The sequence below is a fragment of the Oryza brachyantha genome, chromosome 8 (assembly GCF_000231095.2).
Source record: "Oryza brachyantha chromosome 8, ObraRS2, whole genome shotgun sequence".
In the NCBI taxonomy this organism is placed as follows: Eukaryota; Viridiplantae; Streptophyta; class Magnoliopsida; order Poales; family Poaceae; genus Oryza; species Oryza brachyantha.
In genome coordinates this window covers 17,525,749-17,543,274 of record NC_023170.2, presented here as the reverse complement: position 1 = coordinate 17,543,274, position 17,526 = coordinate 17,525,749, and the positions used below count along the sequence as shown (strand labels likewise).

The 17,526-nt window shown below is 41.5% G+C and overlaps 3 protein-coding genes across 4 annotated transcripts; 1 reads left to right on the top strand and 2 right to left on the bottom strand.

The window, feature by feature from the left end:
* Nucleotides 1-45: 45 nt before the first annotated feature.
* On the bottom strand, nucleotides 46-2,506 carry LOC102712466 (E3 ubiquitin ligase BIG BROTHER-related-like). Of its 2 annotated transcripts, none has more exons than XM_040526580.1 (7): nucleotides 2,230-2,506; nucleotides 1,817-2,186; nucleotides 1,602-1,690; nucleotides 1,013-1,054; nucleotides 796-917; nucleotides 600-708; nucleotides 46-375 (listed from the first exon to the last, which is right to left on the bottom strand). In XM_040526580.1, exons 1-7 carry the CDS (start codon nucleotides 2,395-2,397, stop codon nucleotides 322-324), a joined length of 954 nt encoding a protein of 317 aa, XP_040382514.1. In that variant the 5' UTR covers nucleotides 2,398-2,506; the 3' UTR covers nucleotides 46-321. The 2 variants fall into 2 exon arrangements, with proteins under 2 accessions (XP_040382514.1, XP_006659662.1); XM_006659599.3 differs by having other exon boundaries at nucleotides 1,817-2,138; nucleotides 2,230-2,504.
* A 1,286-nt stretch (nucleotides 2,507-3,792) lies between these two features.
* Nucleotides 3,793-7,553, bottom strand: LOC102712193 (ER lumen protein-retaining receptor erd-2.2-like). Its single transcript, XM_006659598.3, has 6 exons — nucleotides 7,163-7,553; nucleotides 5,578-5,777; nucleotides 5,014-5,154; nucleotides 4,840-4,920; nucleotides 4,187-4,311; nucleotides 3,793-4,100 (listed from the first exon to the last, which is right to left on the bottom strand). The coding sequence occupies exons 1-6, from the start codon at nucleotides 7,383-7,385 to the stop codon at nucleotides 4,052-4,054; spliced, it is 819 nt and encodes a 272-aa protein (XP_006659661.1). The 5' UTR covers nucleotides 7,386-7,553; the 3' UTR covers nucleotides 3,793-4,051.
* A 6,732-nt stretch (nucleotides 7,554-14,285) lies between these two features.
* LOC102711910 (MYB-like transcription factor ODO1) lies at nucleotides 14,286-17,410 on the top strand. The gene is made up of 2 exons (XM_006659597.3): nucleotides 14,286-14,704; nucleotides 16,633-17,410. The coding sequence occupies exons 1-2, from the start codon at nucleotides 14,442-14,444 to the stop codon at nucleotides 17,156-17,158; spliced, it is 789 nt and encodes a 262-aa protein (XP_006659660.1). The 5' UTR covers nucleotides 14,286-14,441; the 3' UTR covers nucleotides 17,159-17,410.
* Nucleotides 17,411-17,526: the final 116 nt, after the last annotated feature.

Here is a 17,526-nt window from a genome sequence, read left to right as displayed (position 1 = left end):
AGTACAACAGGCTTCAACTTCACGTCACCAAAATGAGAAGAATGGCTATAAATTAATAACTTTGAATTTGAATGATGTAATTATGTAGTAGTAATAACTATTTCACATCTAATTAATCGATCATACATGGGCGACCATGAGCTTCTTAGCCACGACATAATGTAGAGGCATGGCGAAAGAAGCCCACGAGTAGAGACCTGAACAATCAATCCACCAGCTCCTGATGCTTCCCTTTCACCCATGACAGGAAATATCAAGCTGCCGCTAGCTACTTCTTTAAATTAAACGCCCATAATAATGGATACGATATATGTAGTGATGTCATGCCCCGGTGTCCTGTGAAGTAGGAACTTCAGCACTGCACATAGGGCATACCTGCAACATAATCAAGAAAATCTTTCACCTTTACGAAGTGAAAATGCTTTCTCCAATAATAAAACCTAACTGTTGACATTATTTGTTGCATTCAACATGCCAAATGAAGTATCTTCAATCTTTAGGGATGTAAGGTTCATTAAGCCTTGCTTTTATTCATCAAGGGTCGGTGCTCACTTTTCTGGGTAAGAAAAGAGAGAACAGAGATGCTGATAGTTATATACCTTATTTAATTGCAACCATTGGTTTATGCATTCAGAATGGTACGAATGCTTGCAAGGAAGTGCAACCAATGATTCACCTTCCTCGAATTCCACACGGCAAATAACACATCTGCAAATTCAGAACGGTATGAATAGTTGCAAGGAAGTACAGTGCCTGTTACTTGTATAAGAAAAGGGAACAACATATTTAACATACTGTTCCATGTTGCTATCTTGTTTGTCTTGTGCTCGATAAGTTATTGAGGGTAATGAAGCAAGCGTGTCAGCAGACAGGCCTCTGCTTTCTGTACCAACCACTTCACCCAATGCAACCAGCTCCTAAGAACACCACAGCCATTAAATTTCAGTAGCAAATCCTGAAGCTTTGGGTGTGTACCAAAAGCAGACAATGCTGGTCGGAACAAACAACTTACCTCATAAGAATATTCATCTGGATCAACATCTTCCCATGCATCCTGAGGTTTGAGAAAAGCTCAGGTAAATAGAATGTCAGAGGATCGCTTTATTCTTGGAAGACTTCAGGGGGGAATACCATAGCATTAACAAATGTGTAAATTGCACATGATTGGGTCCAAATTAAGCCATCCCCCCCCCCCCCCCCCGCCCCCCCAATTCTCAGTTACTCACACATAGGAACCGGTATTAAAAATTCATTTTACATGAACAATAGTAAGACAAACTTGTACTCCTTTCAACATAAGTAGCACGGTTTCAAACTTCCAACTCCTATATACCAGGAAAAGAACGCAGCATAGACGCCATTACCATATTAATTATGCATGTATCTGAAATAATCAGCTATTCATGCTGAAGAATGGGACTACAAATATATGGGCACACTTAAATTTTCTGCCATAAATAATAGAAAAGGTTATATCCCTCCCTCCCCATTGTCACATATCAGAATCCAAAATATTAAGTTGAACAATTGCATGAGCATATGCATGAACAATGAATTGGAATGTGTGCTTCCACGATTCATGAAGTGAAGAGAAATGTGACCTGTGGATCATCCCCATCTTCTTCATCCTCATTGTCGTCCTCGTCGTCATCTTCATCTTCTTCCTCATCATCATGGTTCATCACTCGCCCTACAAAACAACAACATACAGTTAGCTATACATACAAAAAGGGAAAAAAAATGGAACTGAGAAAGGAGGCCTCTCTTGTGAGGACAAAAGAAAGGGGATAAATTAAATTCTCCCCTTTGCACTCACAATCACTGAGCCCCGCGAGCGCCATGAGGCGGCCGGCGACCTCCCGCTCCTCGGCGTCCTGCAGCGCCCGCGCGAAGGCCTCGTCGTCCTCGTACTGCGCGGGGTCCAGCTCGGCCGCGCCGGAGTCGGAGTCGGCGTCGGCGTCCCCCACCTCGTCGTCCTCGTCGAGCGCCTCCCCGTCCCCGTCCTCCTCCTCATAATCGCTCCCTTCCTCGGCTTGGAGGCCCTCCCCTTCCTCATCGAACTCGTAGCTCCCAGCATCGGATTCCGCGTACTCGCCGCCGCCGCCGTGCTGCCCGGTGAGCATCATGTACGCCCGCTCCTGCGGTCGACAGCAAGCAATCAGCACACTGCACACACATGATCTGATCTAAAGCAGCGAGCGAGATCTCGAGAGGGTGTTCCATGTATACCTGCTCCTGGAGGAGGCGGGCGAGGGCGAGGTCGGCCTCCTCCTGGGTGAGGCTGGTGAAGGGGCGCCTCCCCGTGGGCGCCGCGGAGGGTTCATCGGGGCCAGGTGCTGGAGCGGGAGGGCTCGGGGCAGGGTTCTGGTCGGCGGCGCTCTCCTTGGCGGCGTCCATGGGATCGGAAGGAGAAGGTGGGGGGAAGAAGAAGAAGAAGAAGAAATGGAGGAGAAACTGAAGGCGTGGCGGTGGCCTTGGCCTAAGCTGGTTCAACTAGACCAAGGAAACAAGGCGAAGGCGGCGCGGCGAGGTGAACCCAAAAGAAAAGGAAAAAAAAAAAAAAGAAAAGAAAGGGGGTAAGCGTGGCGGTGTTTCGACTTTGGAAGTTGGAACTGATCTAACGGCACGCAACGCTAGCATCTGGATCTACCTGACAGACCGGTTGGTTGTTTTGGGGTATACGTACACACGAATGGCCATGGCGCACGGTGGGTCCACCTGTCAGTCTCTCTTTCTTAAACTGTTGTGCAAGATAATGTAAGCTAGTACGGCTGTGTTTTTTTATTGAGATTATCTGATTTTTTTATATTTAATGGTGTAAATAATGGAATTAATTATTGCAAAGTTAAAAATCAGAAGTAAAATAATGAATTCTGTATAGAAATATTTTATTTAAAAAACACCATTTGATAGTTCGAAAAGCTAAAAAAATATTTATAATGTAGCGCTGCAAAAGAACACATCCTACCTAATACTAGTTTGCTACATTTTTGAAACATACAGAGCATATAAAATTTTTTACCGTTTTCGTTGAAATAATGACATAGGAACATATATGTCGAAATCGGACTAGCAATGGTGACTTGTGATTAGTTAAGATTCGTTTATATCCGTATATTTTTAAATATGGAACACAATAAAGAATAAAAAATAAAAAACCTCATATGGGAAGCAAACGAAAGGCAATTTGACTGTTGGGTTTGGTTTGGGGAATGGATCACATTCGTCACAGAACGGAAGAGAAGTTTTCATTTTTGCGGATTCTGTCATTCTATGGTTGCCGGTGGGCGAAGGCAGAAGAAGCAGGCGGCATGGTCACGGCAAGGAAGGCATGCAGCGGCGGCCACCTCGTTTTCTCCTTTCTTGCACGGATGCACCGTGCGATAGATGCTCTTGGCTGCTCGACGATGGAATTGTTAAAAGAACAAACTGCGTACCAAGTCTTCCATGGCCTGCCTGCTTTGCTGCTTCACCCTCACCCTCACACAATGTTCGTCAGCAATTGCAATTTGCTTGAGCTTGACTGCTTCCTCCTCTAGTACAAATGGACCTCAGGTAGTTGTTTGTTTCTCCTTTTTTGTAAGGCCTATCATGTTACAGAACAGAGGATGACTAGAGCTCAAGCTAGAGAAACAAACTATGCTAAGCATATCCAACAGACCAACACACCGTTCCGAATGTCCAAGGCACACTGGAAGGAACAGATCGATAATAAATGAAAGAGAACCATGACGGGAAATTAGAGGAACCCGTCTTGGTCTGGCTATGCTGGGCCTGCGACATCTGATCATGTAATAGAAGCTAAATAAAATATGCTAATAAAGTAAGTTAAAACTAGTCTCTAGATTTCATGACGATCTCTGGTAGGTACAGCTTTCACATGAACAATCTGTAACCGAAAAAAAGAAATTATCAAGCAAACAAGGCTCTAGTATCCGACCCGGTTGGGAAGAGGAACAGAAGTTTGGGCGCTAGGAGCAGAATACGGCTGTTCAGTAGTACTACGTGCACAAAGCCCAACCCATGTGTTGTGTGCAGCCTGTTGGCATGTTTACACCACTCCAGATGGAAGTCGAAGGACAAGTTGCCCACCGAAAACACTGCACCAGAAGGTCACTAGTTAGCCAATCTTCATGTAATAACGCTTTAGCCTTAGTGATGAGGGTAAAATGGCAGATTTGTGTACCTCTTCACATAGTAGTAGCAGAAATCAGCAAGGATGAACGTCTGAACGATTTCAGAAAGAAGCACCATCGAAGGCCACAGGCCATAGCCCAGAGCAGTCAACAAGCGACCACGGGTATCCAAGACCTGCAGAACAGAGCATAGCAATTTGGTTTAGATGGGCTCACCACAAAAAAGAATTCCTTGAGATCGACGACATGACCTCAATGTTCCATTCTTTCCAAACAACATGAATAAGGTAACTACTATTCATGCATCAAAAGCAATAGACTCTGAAGAATATACAGCTTAATGCAGACATGATAATATACATCAATTATGCAATGAAGTAGAACAATGTATTCCCTAGTTAGTATGATGCATCAGGCATGGGCATGGGTGACAATGATACAACAAGAAATATACATCAACTCAAAGTTCAGCATTGCTTCCTGAATATCTGTACAGCCTGCACTGCAGTGAGAGTCTACATACTCCTATATGATAAACTCAAGCAATCAGAGGCGTTGTTTATTTTTCTACTTCAAGCAGTGTGCAACCCCTCTTGTAAATTTTACATTCTGTTACTGGCCTGAACATCATTTACATGGGCTCTTTGGTCCAAAGTACAAAACTATAACAACACTTAAGGACAAAGGAGGTTCAGAAAACAACCTGAAGGACCCAGTGTGCACAGCTAAGAAACCTTGCAACACCCAATGCAAACACATAATGAGCTGTGAATGGTTCGACAATCTGCACAGCGCACACCAAAAAGAACATAAAGTAAGAAATTCAGCCAATGGACTGTGCATTGAAAGTCATATGCATGCATCTTTTGATATTTACCTTTGTATTTTGCATCAAACGCAACTGTGGCAGCACTGAAACAGCTTCCAAATAAACACAGAAAGCCCAGCAGATCCTGTTGATGATGTTATGTGATGTAGAAGGATGAACCAGTAGAGCTAACCCAGCACAAGGCAACACCTGAAATGTAAGTATAGTAAGGTAGCATGTCTACCAAAAACAAGGGGGCTATAAAGATGAATGGTCAAAAGTACTAAACAAGTATATAGAGCATGTATGGCACAAATTGTTAGCAGTAGCACTCAGAACAGGGTACTGATTTTTATACAGGTGATGTGAACATCGACTTAGTAGTGAATTAATAAACACATGCAACCACAATATACAAGCAGGGTACATGTTCTTGGTGGTCGGAAAAAAGTGCTCGAACTATGTTCAAAGTCTAGATCAAGCAGGGGAACATTAGTGGAATTTGTGTTTTGTGAGGCTCCAGCAATTATAGTTCACACAATAAAGTCAGAGAGTTTATACAAGACAGAGGCCACCACAAACTGTGTCTAATCGATCGTCAGTTTTAAGTCTATGAGCTCATACTGCACTTACCACATAGTACAATGCAAAATTGTCCTTGTCCAGCATATAAGTTGACCTCAGTTTGAACCGAATCATGTAGATGACAAAAAGAGTAGCTGCTAATGTAGCTGTATCAAGTATAGTATGGATGTCATACTCCATAACAAAACTGCAGTACAGCCTAACAGCCAGAAATAGTGCTGTTAAATCCTGAGACTTCAATGACAGTCCTGCAGTAATTTTAGAAGGTTTGAACAAAATAGAGCATGAGTGCAAACATAAATGTAGGATTACATGAAGAGAAAGTAACAAAAGGGACAAAAAGGATGTGTGTGTTGGGGGAGAGTGGTATGAGGGGGAAATTCATTTTGCAAATTCAACATATGATTCTAGCCAGTCTACTCCCTATGAGAAGCTGATTCATTTTAATGCACATTAAATAAAATAAATAAAAACTGGAAAGTGAATGCAGCATCCTGCATCCAGTATCTAAAAATTTGCCATCACAAATCATGTAAACCCCTGACTACCATACAGTTTCCATTTTCAATCAGGTGATTTCACAGTTTGCTAGTGCATATAGATAAACAACTGTACTGTTTTAGTGAAAACCAGTTTAGTTAAAATATAGTAGATCAAATGAGACTCCGCTGTTCTCTTTCCACTGAAGAAGCAAGAACCTCCAAGTTGCCAAAAGAGAGGGCATCATTTCCAAGCAGTTGTGCTTTTGGAAAGCAATGGAATGATGAGATGGACCATATCTTAGTATGTTAATTACCCGCTCTTTTAATGTCAGAATCTCCATCTTTATCACCTTCTTAAATTCCCCGTTGTGCACAATAAAGAGTTTAGGCAACAAGAAGGTTTCAAAATGTAAAGCATGGAAAGGATATGGAAAACAACAAGCTCATTGACAGAGAAAGGTGTTGTAGTGGGGACTGAAGCAGCACAACTTAGACGCCACAATCTATGAACCAGGAGATGACACACTCCCTCCAACGAACACTTCTACAAGCTACCTGACAGACCAGTACTGCTCAAAACAAACTCTGCTACCCTGCAACACAACCACATATAGGATGTCCACCTCATTACTAGCACACTGCCTCCCTCTGCACAAATGAGGTAAAGAGATGCGAGCAAGCTAAGATAAGGTAATTGGATCGAACAAACAGAAGCTGTTTCGAGTTTGGAATCACCCTCCGATATCACCACGCGGCAATTTCACCCTGCTCAACTCAGTGTGAACATATAGTGTACACTATGCAGCAGAGCAAGTTGCTCAACTCAGTATTTAAGTTGCAATTACCTCTCCAGTGTGGAAAAAAAACCGTAAATTTCATACCTCTCTGGCTCTCCTCCCCTCCAAAAAGCACAAAACTACCCATCTCCGCAAACAAATCAGGTAGATAATAAAAAATAAATCGCTTCACGCGAAACAAGTGAGCCAATTATCAGTAAAATAGCAGTAAATAAGGTGCGTAATAATCTTATTAGGAGCGGAGACACATCCAGCAGGTAAACGCAGAAGAATTAGCAGTAAAAACATGGATCCAGAGGCAGTGGAATCCAGCGAGGTGGATGGATCGAGAGGACAGCGTGGGGAGCGAAGTACCAGCGCAGGTCTTCTCCTTGGTGAGCTTGTAGATGAGGACGGCGATCCCGAGCGCGTGCGCGGCCTCGGCGGCGACGAAGAGGTTGTCGTGGTCGTGGACGATGAAGCGGATGAAGACGAGCGCGGCCATCCCGGCGACGACGGCCAGGAACGCCTTCACCTTGGGCGGCTGCCTCCGCACCCAGCTCAGCACCACGGCCACCGGCCTCCTCGACCCCCTCATCTCCTCCTCCTAGGAGTCTCTCCGGCCACCCCTAGCGCCGGCCGGCCGCGCGCGGCGAGGCGAGCAGCAACACCGCCACCGATCGGGGAGGGGAGGCGAGCGCGTCGTCGAGGTCGAGGCGGGCGTGGGTGTGGAGCGGGTTGGGTTGGGTTGGGGGAGGAGACGGGAGAGGAGTTATGGTCGTGTCGGGTCGGGTTGGTGCACCGGTTTGTGTTTTTGCTGCCATCGCTTCCTCAAGCTTGGTTTTTTCTCGAGCTTATCATCCCGGATTACCCTAGATTACGATAATTAAATTGTGGTTAAACTATTTTTGTATACGCCAAGGTCTCTCTGACTAGTTGCTTTTTGACAATGTAAAGTGGATAGGACTAATTATTTTTAGGGACTCCTCCCTCCACTTGATAACTTATTTTTTCAATCGTTTTGCACGATGGTGCAGTTTCCTAAATCTATTTTTTAACTATAGTGTTTATTTTAAAATATATAAAAAAATAAATAATTTTGTATTTTTATTAAAAAAATTTGTGAGACTAACCTATATATATATATATATATATATATATATATATATATATATATATATATATATATATATATATATATATATATGTTTTGTCCTATTCTCAAACTAAATATTCTAAAAGTCATTGAGAGTTAAGAGTTCTAAAAATTTGACAACAGTTTTATCTAAGACAAAGAAATCATAGAGTTGTGATTAAACCTTTGAGGAGAAATTATATGTTATAGTACTTGGTCGTGGACTCATGGTATGGTTCTCGAGTTTCTGAACAATTCATTAGCTGACCAAACAACAACTCGAGGATCCTGTGGGACAGATGGGAGCAAAGTTGACGAACTGACGAGTGTTTAGATGTGTAGTAGGCCGGGGCAAGCCACCATCTGATCCGCTGATTAATCTCTGCAGTTAATCTCCGTGGCCTCCTAATCAAGGTCTCCGGTATTTGACCGGCCGGGGCGGCGGCTGTTTTAATGCGCCTCGTGGAGTGGAGAACGGTGGCTGACCGGTGGCGACGACGACGACTTCGCTCCACTTGTCTGACAACGTATCGCCTGGGCCGGCCCTCCCACATTGACCTTGGGTTCCCGCGCGAGGAGAAAACAAATCCGGCAGCGCGATTCGCGTGGCCAGCCGGCGACCGCCGCCGCCGCGTGCACGCCGGGGATGGCCTCGCCGTCGCCGTCGTCGGCGGCGCTGGGAACGTACCGATCCAGAGAGTTTCGATCTAGGCCGTTCAGATGAGATCGGACGGCCCGCCCGAGCCTTGACGCGAAAACGTGTGGGGACCAGCACTGAATGCTGCCACCGAGGCAGGACTGCAGGAGGCCTTCCGTGCAACTGGGCTTCATCTTTCCAATGTGGCCCGGCCCACCCACACCATGTCACACGATTCGGCCCATATAATACAGGCCCGCGCGTCGGCCTTAATCCCGTTCTGGCCCGTTCTAGCCCATATATTGTGGGCCTCGTCAGGCGAAAGGAGCGATCTGGCTTTGCGTTGGGCCGCTCAATGGGGATGGTGGATGGGCTTGAGATAGATCAGGCCTACAATAACTGTTCACGTCTTGCAAACTGTACATTTTTTTAAATTTCTTAGTAAAATCTGTTTTACTCCATAATTTTTTTTCCTTTTAATGATGTATATTTTTTTATTTTTACAAGTTTAAAATGTTCACATGTTATAACTATCAAAAGTGGTTTGAAATACATCCAAAGCTAAATACAATTCATTTTTAAATATAGTTTTTACAAATGCAGCAATAGCACCTAAATCATCTGATTTTTCAGGGATCTAAGGCTGTTATTTTAAGTAAAGACGAAAGATTATATGAATTTTTAATAGCTACTTAATAGTTAAACAATTGAATTAGCTACTATAAAGTTAAAAATGTATTTTATAAATGTGAGATTATAAACTTATATATAAAAATATTTTAAAAAAGATTTGAAATATGTGTGTGCAAACACCGGGGAAAAATTTAATATCAGAGAAAAGAATACAGCCTTAGTGTAACAGACGTGAAAACATTTTTTCGTGTTGATAAAATAAACAAAGTACAGGAGAGTAGTTGAACTTACTTAACCCTACCGAGAAAGTTGAAAAGGTTTATTTAATTTTTTTCCCCTAGGCACTGAACTTTCTATTCAGGAAGGCAAGTGTTCATTGGTGCCCGAACCGATGTGCATACCGTTATTTATGTGTATCTAAATAATTATTTAGGGTGGTTGGATTATAACAATAGTAAAATTACCCGATCATAAGTAAAATATATTGATTTAAAGGTGTTATAAGATAAAACTTTAGTAATAAAAAGTGGCGTAGTACGATGTACTCTAAAAAATTCATCAAACCCCTTGTAAAGTTTGTAGGGAAACCTCGGATAAACTTTGGTGGTGCAATGTGACCTAATTACCGTTTACTCTAAAATATAGGTCTAGGATGCTATTTGTACGGTTTTGAAAGCTGGAGTGATCAGTCTATGGCAAAAAAAAGAAAAACTTTGAACAAAAACTTTTTAAGAAAAAAACTATATATCTATTATATACTATATTATAAAAAAAACTTGAAATAAAAACACCATGTTCACTATAAAGGCTAGAAATTACCATTAATTTAAGAAAAAGGAGGATCATGGTGGGTTAGATTAGTGGTATAGATAGATTGATATATTCATATAAAAATGATTTTCTATATAGAAATACAAGTTAAGAATTATATATAAGATCTAAACCTGCCGATATAATCTAAGAATTGTGTAGGGTAAAGTTATATATTAAATTTAACCCCACGTCAATTATCTAATTCCGACTCAATGTAGAACTGCAGGGGGCAAATAAAACAAATACTAATAAATTTAATGGTTTGACATTTTCTTTGTCATAAGTTTGTTTACATTAATAATCGTGGATATGACATGTGAATCATCTAAATATCAAATAATCAAATCCCAATTTGTGAAATATAACAAAAAATCAAATACCTGGAGCAATACCAAAGTTACGGTATGGTGTGATGAACTTTTGTGGAGGAAGACAGACAGAGAGACAGTACGAAGTTGCCATCACTCTTGTGTTGCGCCCAGCCTTGTCAATGGCGTCCCCTCCCAGGCAGCGCCCGTACGCCCCCCTCCCCCTCCCCCGACGGCGCCCTTCCGCGGTGGGGACGAAGGGTGCGAGGTCGCCGTCACTGCCACCTCGGCGAACGAACCCCGGTCAGTGCGTTCGTGCGTGCGCGCGCGTTCCGTCCATTACCAACCAAAGATTCTACTGCACATTTCGCTCCTCTCGCTTTCTTGTTTTTTTTTTCCACACACATCTCCCCCATTGCGGTCTGCGTGCCCTAGCTAGGTTTCCGATCTGGCCGCGATCTTGGTGGGTCTACTTATTATTACATATGGTCTCACTGAATGACACATGGTGGCAATCGCTCCTGCATCATATTCATACCTGGATAAAAGAACCAATGCATGTTGATTTTGGGTGGAAGAACAACTTTGCTAAGCAAAATTAGAGGCTTTCCTCCGCTCGCACCTAGTTTTAGTCAAGTGTTATCTCTGATTGATATGATGCAATTTCACTAGTACTCTGCAATGACATGAGCAGAAATGCCAATAAAGTCGTAGAATTTGGTTATGGGAAGGCACCGTGCATGTAGGTTCTGTACTGTATAGTACTTCTTTTGGTACTTATGATGTTATGTTGGCAAACCAAATACCTCCGAGCTCATGTGATTCAGAGTCTGCAGCGTTATAGCTTGAGACAGAATCAGGGAATATACATGGGACATTGGGACCTATGTTGAGCTGTATTCTGGAGAAAAGCCAATGAACGCAAAAGAGGAGCATCCTGGTTGTAATTCTTGGTTTACCATTAGCACCGTTGATTTGTCATACATATGTCATCAGTATAGCCTGCTTCTGCTAGAACATATTCTTCAATTGGGATGAATTCCTTGCTCTCATTGTCTGCCAGATAGAGTGATCAATGTCAGATGATTTAGTAGGCCGGAGAAGCTAAATTTCCTAGCAGTTTTTTCATTAGATTTTGTCTGAAGAGACAGGCACAACATTTTTCCTATAAGCCCAGTCATTTCTTGCACCTTTTTAGAAAGTCATTGTACTGATTGCCAAATAAAGCCTGTGGAATATCTTACTGACGACGCTGTGATTCCAAACACGAAGTGGCCATGAAGATCAAGATTTAAAACCGAAATATATAAATTACCCTCTAATCGGGAGTACCTTTAATGTCAAGCGGTGTCGATCACGCGTTTTCTTAGCTGGAAGGTCGAAAATCCAGGTTGTTATTCAGTGCATTTAACTGATGCAGTGTTGTGACAGAAATACTAGACCCATTCTCTTTTTCATGTGTTTTAAAAGCTAGCCACCTCCATTACATGAGCAGTAACCAACTAACCATATCCATTGGATGTATACCAAATCCATGTAATCTGTCTAAAACTTTGCACTTTAATACTGTTATGTGCCTGTTGGTTAGTGGTTACTGCAGAAACATGAGTTGGTAGCTCGGTAGTTACTTCTATGTGATCTTATCTATATTGTTGACTAGCTCAACCATTGGCTAATCATATTACCAACTTGAAAATGTCAGGTCTTTTACTTGAAAGCTGTAACTCAGATGGGTTGGTGGGAGCTAATATTGGTAGTCTCACAAACATGCACATGTAATTTGGAAATATTGTTACTATCAAATGACCTCATATATAGATAGATATCACTTGTTTTTTTAGTAATATTTTCCTATTCTATCAAGGTATTGTCAAAGATGCACGGAAGTAGCCAGACGTTATACTGAAAGAGCACAGGCCACCCATTAAGTCAGCTAGATTTATTGTCTAGAAATGCCGTCCATTGCTTCTAACGAGTATAGACTACGGAAAGTGGAAGGCAGGATTGATTAGACCAACCAACTAGAAAGAAAATTACCCTCATGATGCTGGGAGTCTCCTTCTAAAAGTTAACTTACATTTTTATTTACTGTTTCATCTCAGAAACATGCAACAGCACTTAGGATTAGGAATAGAACACATTGTAAATATGCAACAGATACATTCCTTATCAATGTTTGAGATATCACTTCTTGAAATCAGGAGTATCTCTTCTGGAAAATAAGCATCTAACTTCGTTCAGCATGCCAAGTAAGTATGTAAATCTTACATCTACTAATAGATAATGTGTACTAGGCAGTTAACTTGTTGTTTGTTCATGTACGTAAATTGCAATACCTTATAATCATAAATCAGCACAGACCAGATCAATGGCATTCTCTTGAAAGGTTATTCCACCCCTATCAGCAGTGGCTAGCATTGTTGGAGTTAAGTTTATAGCTTACACAGTATAAGCCACACCCTGCAATCCCAACTATACTTCAACCACTGGCCATTCTTGTATTGATTGAAAAATATTAGTTGACAAGCTTGGTGATTGATTGATTGATTGAATGCACCCTTCTTATATCAATATTCCAAAGTATGTATCACCAAGTTGACATTGTTATCTTGTTACAACGCAGGGTCATTTCTTCTTCATGTCGGCAGATTCTGTTGTGTACCCACAGATCATAAGCTGTCCCTTGCTCAACTTGCTGTCATTTCCGGGCGAAGGTACGATTATCCATTTCTTTTCCCATTCCTGTGATGGATAGGACCTGAATACAGTGGTTAGATGCCTAGATCATATATTTTGTAGTTCACTAGTTTTTCCATTTTGTATCCTGTTACAGAATAATCAGTTACCTTGCACATTGAAAATTGTTTGATGGAACAGGATACTTGAAAGTTACTGATGGTGCACATTGTTCTCTCAACTCAAATAAATTAGTTACTATTTTTCCTGATATGTTATACTGCCTGGATATCGGCAAAGCTATTGGATGCTAACCTTTTCTGGTTGATCATAAAGTAAATGAGTAATTGCATATTTGAGGAAGATGATATAATGGCATGGTTGATATTTTTATGTTTGGGACTCCTTCCATCTTCAGTGTTGCTATTGATAAAGAATGCCCCAGGTATACTTGTACATTTTTTTTTTCCCAAACAGACTTAGCCTTGGCTCCGTTACTTAATTAGTATCAGAAAAAAACATGTTGCACTTGTACCTGTATGCGAGAAGAAATCATATGGCTGAGTTCTTGCCTATGGACAGGCAGACAGCCGATGTTGTGGAATTCAGTGTTATGACACTAATCCTAAATTGCTTGTATCTTGTATCACACTTTTCGCCACTGGAGTCACTGATCGTGATTATTATTCTACAAATTAGTATGCCAACATATACATCACCATGTGCTGGAGTCATCATTATGGTCCATATGATGAGTAAGAGTGCACATACAGCTCACAACAATCGCACGAAGTTAGGGAGGCGCCTCAAATGGTTTGGTACTTGTGAGCAGTTAGCTATAGTTCACAGCTGATGATGAAATGGCTGCATAGGTGGTTTAACAAAGGTAGCACACATGTATACCCTTATGGAAAATGGAAGCAGAAAAGGATTTAGAAACAACAGTTAATGGAACTTCATTCCAGAGAAAATCACACCTGAGTTCCCTGTAGCATCATGTGCAACCAAATTGCTGTTATGCTAATAAAATAGAGTACTAACTTAGGGTATTGTAATATTATTGATACTTAATGTGTGAATTCAGTCATCAGCTAAACTGTAGAATGCACCACAGTGTGGCAGAATATATGTGAAATTTTTTTGGTGCAAGTCTACTACAGCACGATCGAGACTTTGCTTTCTAAGCACACAAAATTAGCGAAATCATCATCACCACACAAAATTCATGAAAGAGACATTTTCCCGAGAAACTGAGGCACTGAGGAGCTGACCTATAAATATGCAAGCACAGACACCCATTGCAGTTGCAACAGAGCTGTCACCACTCTTTTATCTGACGCTTGTGTACATGAGTTTTGCAGCTTACTAGACATGTGCAAGCATTAGAAATTTATTAGTGTCCATTTTATACAGGATTCCATCCATCTTGTGCAAGTCTGCAGTAACCAGCAAATGGGGAGGCAGCCGTGCTGTGACAAGAAGAGGGTGAAGCGAGGGCCGTGGACGGCGGAGGAGGACAAGAAGCTCATCAGCTTCATTCTGACACACGGCCGCTGCTGCTGGCGAGCAGTGCCTAAGTTGGCAGGGCTGCTGCGCTGCGGCAAGAGCTGCCGGCTGCGGTGGACCAACTATCTCCGCCCTGACCTCAAGCGTGGCCTCCTCACTGCAGACGAGGAGAAGCTCGTTGTGGACCTCCATGCCAAGCTTGGCAACAGGTACAGCTGCTTGCATGGATATCTCATGTCATGATATGATATATTGTAGCACACTTGTATGCATGCATATAGGGCATCTCCTGTGTCGATCCATCTTCGTCCTGCTAAGCAAGCTAACTGCATGCATTCCTTGCCTATAATGGTCCATCAGTGAATTCCCTGTGATTACGTTTAGAAGCATCCAGGAAAAATGGAATATATTGATAAAGCAAAATTTCATGATGATGAGCAATGGGCCACCCATTCTTCTCAAAACCAAATTATATGCAGTTAGTGTGTGCATGTAACGGTGCTCAATTTCTGGATATGCTTTAGAAGTAGTGTGTTCGAGTTTCTAAACATCGTGTCAGCACTTAACTTATATGTTTTACTATGACAAAAAAACATTCTCGATGCATGCATGCATGCATGCATCGTATTGAACTATTGATTATGAGATGCATAGTGATACATTAGTTCCTCTGTTTCTGCCATAGATCAAACAGTATGCACCAAACTGTTTGGTTTGTCATTCAAAAAATGAAATTGCTAGACTTTGCATGGAAATTTACATATATTTATACTTGATTGTGTTCTTTTATAGCTTAAGATGAAAGATTATCTGATTTTTGTGATAGCTATTTAATGGTGTAAATGATGAAATTAGTTACTATAAAGTTAAAAATCTATTTTAGAAAGATAAGATGATGAAACTTTTTTTTCAAAAAATGCATTGTCTAGTAGTTCAGAAAGCGTGTGTGTAAATACAAATGAAAAATCTAAGAATAATCAGGGGAAAATGAAATTTTGATTGAGAAAAATGACAGTCAAAAGTGTGTATTACAGTTCACGTCAATATCTTAAACTGAAAGTAAAAGGAGTATGGGTAGTATGATGTTATCTGTATCAGTATTGGCATCCCAGCAAAATTACTTAGATTGTTTGACTTTGTATACAATCTAATTAACATGTGACTATGTGAGTCATAAGAGTACGCTCAATACTTCAACCAGCTGAATTTAATAACAACTTGACCAAGAGGTGCAAGTCACATGGCCATAGTATCCTTGTCAAATCTCAAATCTCCCTTCTGCCTCCACGATTGTTGATCACTACAAGCTTATCTGAACACACTTACTTTTACAGTGAAGCATGCCCTTATATACCGAGACTAATTAAGCAAGCCTTAGGTAACATTTTCATTGGAACCGCTATGAATAATCCATCTGGAAAGAAAAATGCTGATAATAGGACCTCAATATATTCTAAAAACTTACTATTAGCTTTGTAAGTACATTGTATTAGTGTTCGACATTTTTGACAGTTAATTAACCCGTGGGTTTTGCATGTCATCATTTCACTAGGTTGGAAAATAAGTGATATTTAATCCTTTTATTCGCTTCTTCTTTGTACCTCTGTTGTTGTTATGATTTCATGCCTTTAGTCATTATGACAATCCTAATGTGACTCAGAATAAATGGAATAGGAATGCTTCTTTATTATTGCCCTCTAAACCAGCAAATGTTTTTCTTTTTTTTTGAAATGAACCCAGCCATTGGCTGGTTTTATATTATAGTAGGAGATGAAAACTGTACATATGAAAAGGGAAAACGAAAGTGAGAGGAACCACGATAGCCCTTAAGCCAGCAAATGTTGTGTCAATTTAACATCCATATACTGGGTAGATGATCTGGAGAGAGAGAGAGAGAGAGAGCAATTCAAAGGCTATAAAGTAAAAGCGCTAGCACTAATCAAATCAAGATAGCTCAGTGCAAAAAAAAAAAAAAGCTGAAATGTGATATCAAATATATTGTTATCATTTAGCAAGCTGGGAAATTAATTGAAGCTGGTCGAATGGCTTGTCTTTTTCACCCTTTTGGTTCCTTCCGCAAAGAAGATAACACTACCCTTGTCATTACCCACTCTTGATACAATGCATCCGTACACAGATGGTCCAAGATTGCTGCCAAATTACCTGGGAGAACAGACAACGAGATCAAGAACCACTGGAACACGCACATCAAGAAGAAGCTCATCAAGATGGGGATCGACCCAGCCACGCATCAGCCTCTAGCCAACACCAAGGCTATCAGTCAAACAGGAACCTCGACGCAGTCCACCGTCACAACTGAATCGGCCAAGTCGAATGACATGGCATATCCAGTGGATCCCAAGGGAGGCTGCAGCAGGAGCATGTCAGTGCCAACTGACTCGCTGGAGCAGTCAAGCAGGAACACCAGCAGTCAGGGCCTGGATCCGTTGTTGAACTGGCTGTTGGAGACAGAGCTTCCCGCTGATGAGCCATGGCTAAATTTTACGAGCAGCAATGACGATGACTTGTGTGGCATCGTTAAGCAGTCGGCATTGGATGGAAGCACAACAGACTGGCTGCTTGACTACCAAGATTTCAGCATGGGCAATTCGAGCTTGATTGATGGTGCAAGGATTCAGAATTCAGATGGATCAAACTTTTAGACTGAAGGGACATAGAAATTGTGCATGTCGGGTAGGTGCAAAAGATTGTGAAAAGAGAGCAAGGTGCATTGTGTTCCAAGCTGGATGATAACAAGACCAGTCAGTCCTCCAGGTGCCTTGCCAGGGACTAGCACAAGATATGTTCAGAATATAGAACAGTGATAGTCCACCCTTAAATTAAGGGCTCTGTGTTTATAGAAATCTATATTTCTCATAGATTCAAGGGTGTAGAACTTGAAACCCTTTTACACATGAGTGCTGTCTACATGCTTCTGTTCAGAAATATGAGAGGCAAGTGACTTGGCACTCTGATATCCAAGTATAGATGCCAGTGCAAACTAGAATTCTCTTCTTGATACACTTGCCTA

What these genes read in the sequence shown, in the direction of transcription:
- LOC102712193 (XM_006659598.3), bottom strand. Translation starts at nt 7,385, where the DNA reads ATGAGGGGGTCGAGGAGGCCGGTGGCCGTGGTGCTGAGCTGGGTGCGG. An exon ending in GTTTGATGCAAAATACAAAG is followed by an intron (nt 4,921 to 5,013) that starts GTAAATATCAAA and finishes TGCGCTGTGCAG; the next exon opens with ATTGTCGAACCATTCACAGC. An exon ending in TGCTACTACTATGTGAAGAG is followed by an intron (nt 4,101 to 4,186) that starts GTACACAAATCT and finishes CTTCTGGTGCAG; the next exon opens with TGTTTTCGGTGGGCAACTTG.
- LOC102711910 (XM_006659597.3), top strand. Translation starts at nt 14,442, where the DNA reads ATGGGGAGGCAGCCGTGCTGTGACAAGAAGAGGGTGAAGCGAGGGCCG. An exon ending in CATGCCAAGCTTGGCAACAG is followed by an intron (nt 14,705 to 16,632) that starts GTACAGCTGCTT and finishes ATCCGTACACAG; the next exon opens with ATGGTCCAAGATTGCTGCCA.
- LOC102712466 (XM_040526580.1), bottom strand. Translation starts at nt 2,397, where the DNA reads ATGGACGCCGCCAAGGAGAGCGCCGCCGACCAGAACCCTGCCCCGAGC. An exon ending in GCTCGCGGGGCTCAGTGATT is followed by an intron (nt 1,691 to 1,816) that starts GTGAGTGCAAAG and finishes GTTGTTTTGTAG; the next exon opens with GGCGAGTGATGAACCATGAT. An exon ending in CAGATGAATATTCTTATGAG is followed by an intron (nt 918 to 1,012) that starts GTAAGTTGTTTG and finishes TGGTGTTCTTAG; the next exon opens with GAGCTGGTTGCATTGGGTGA.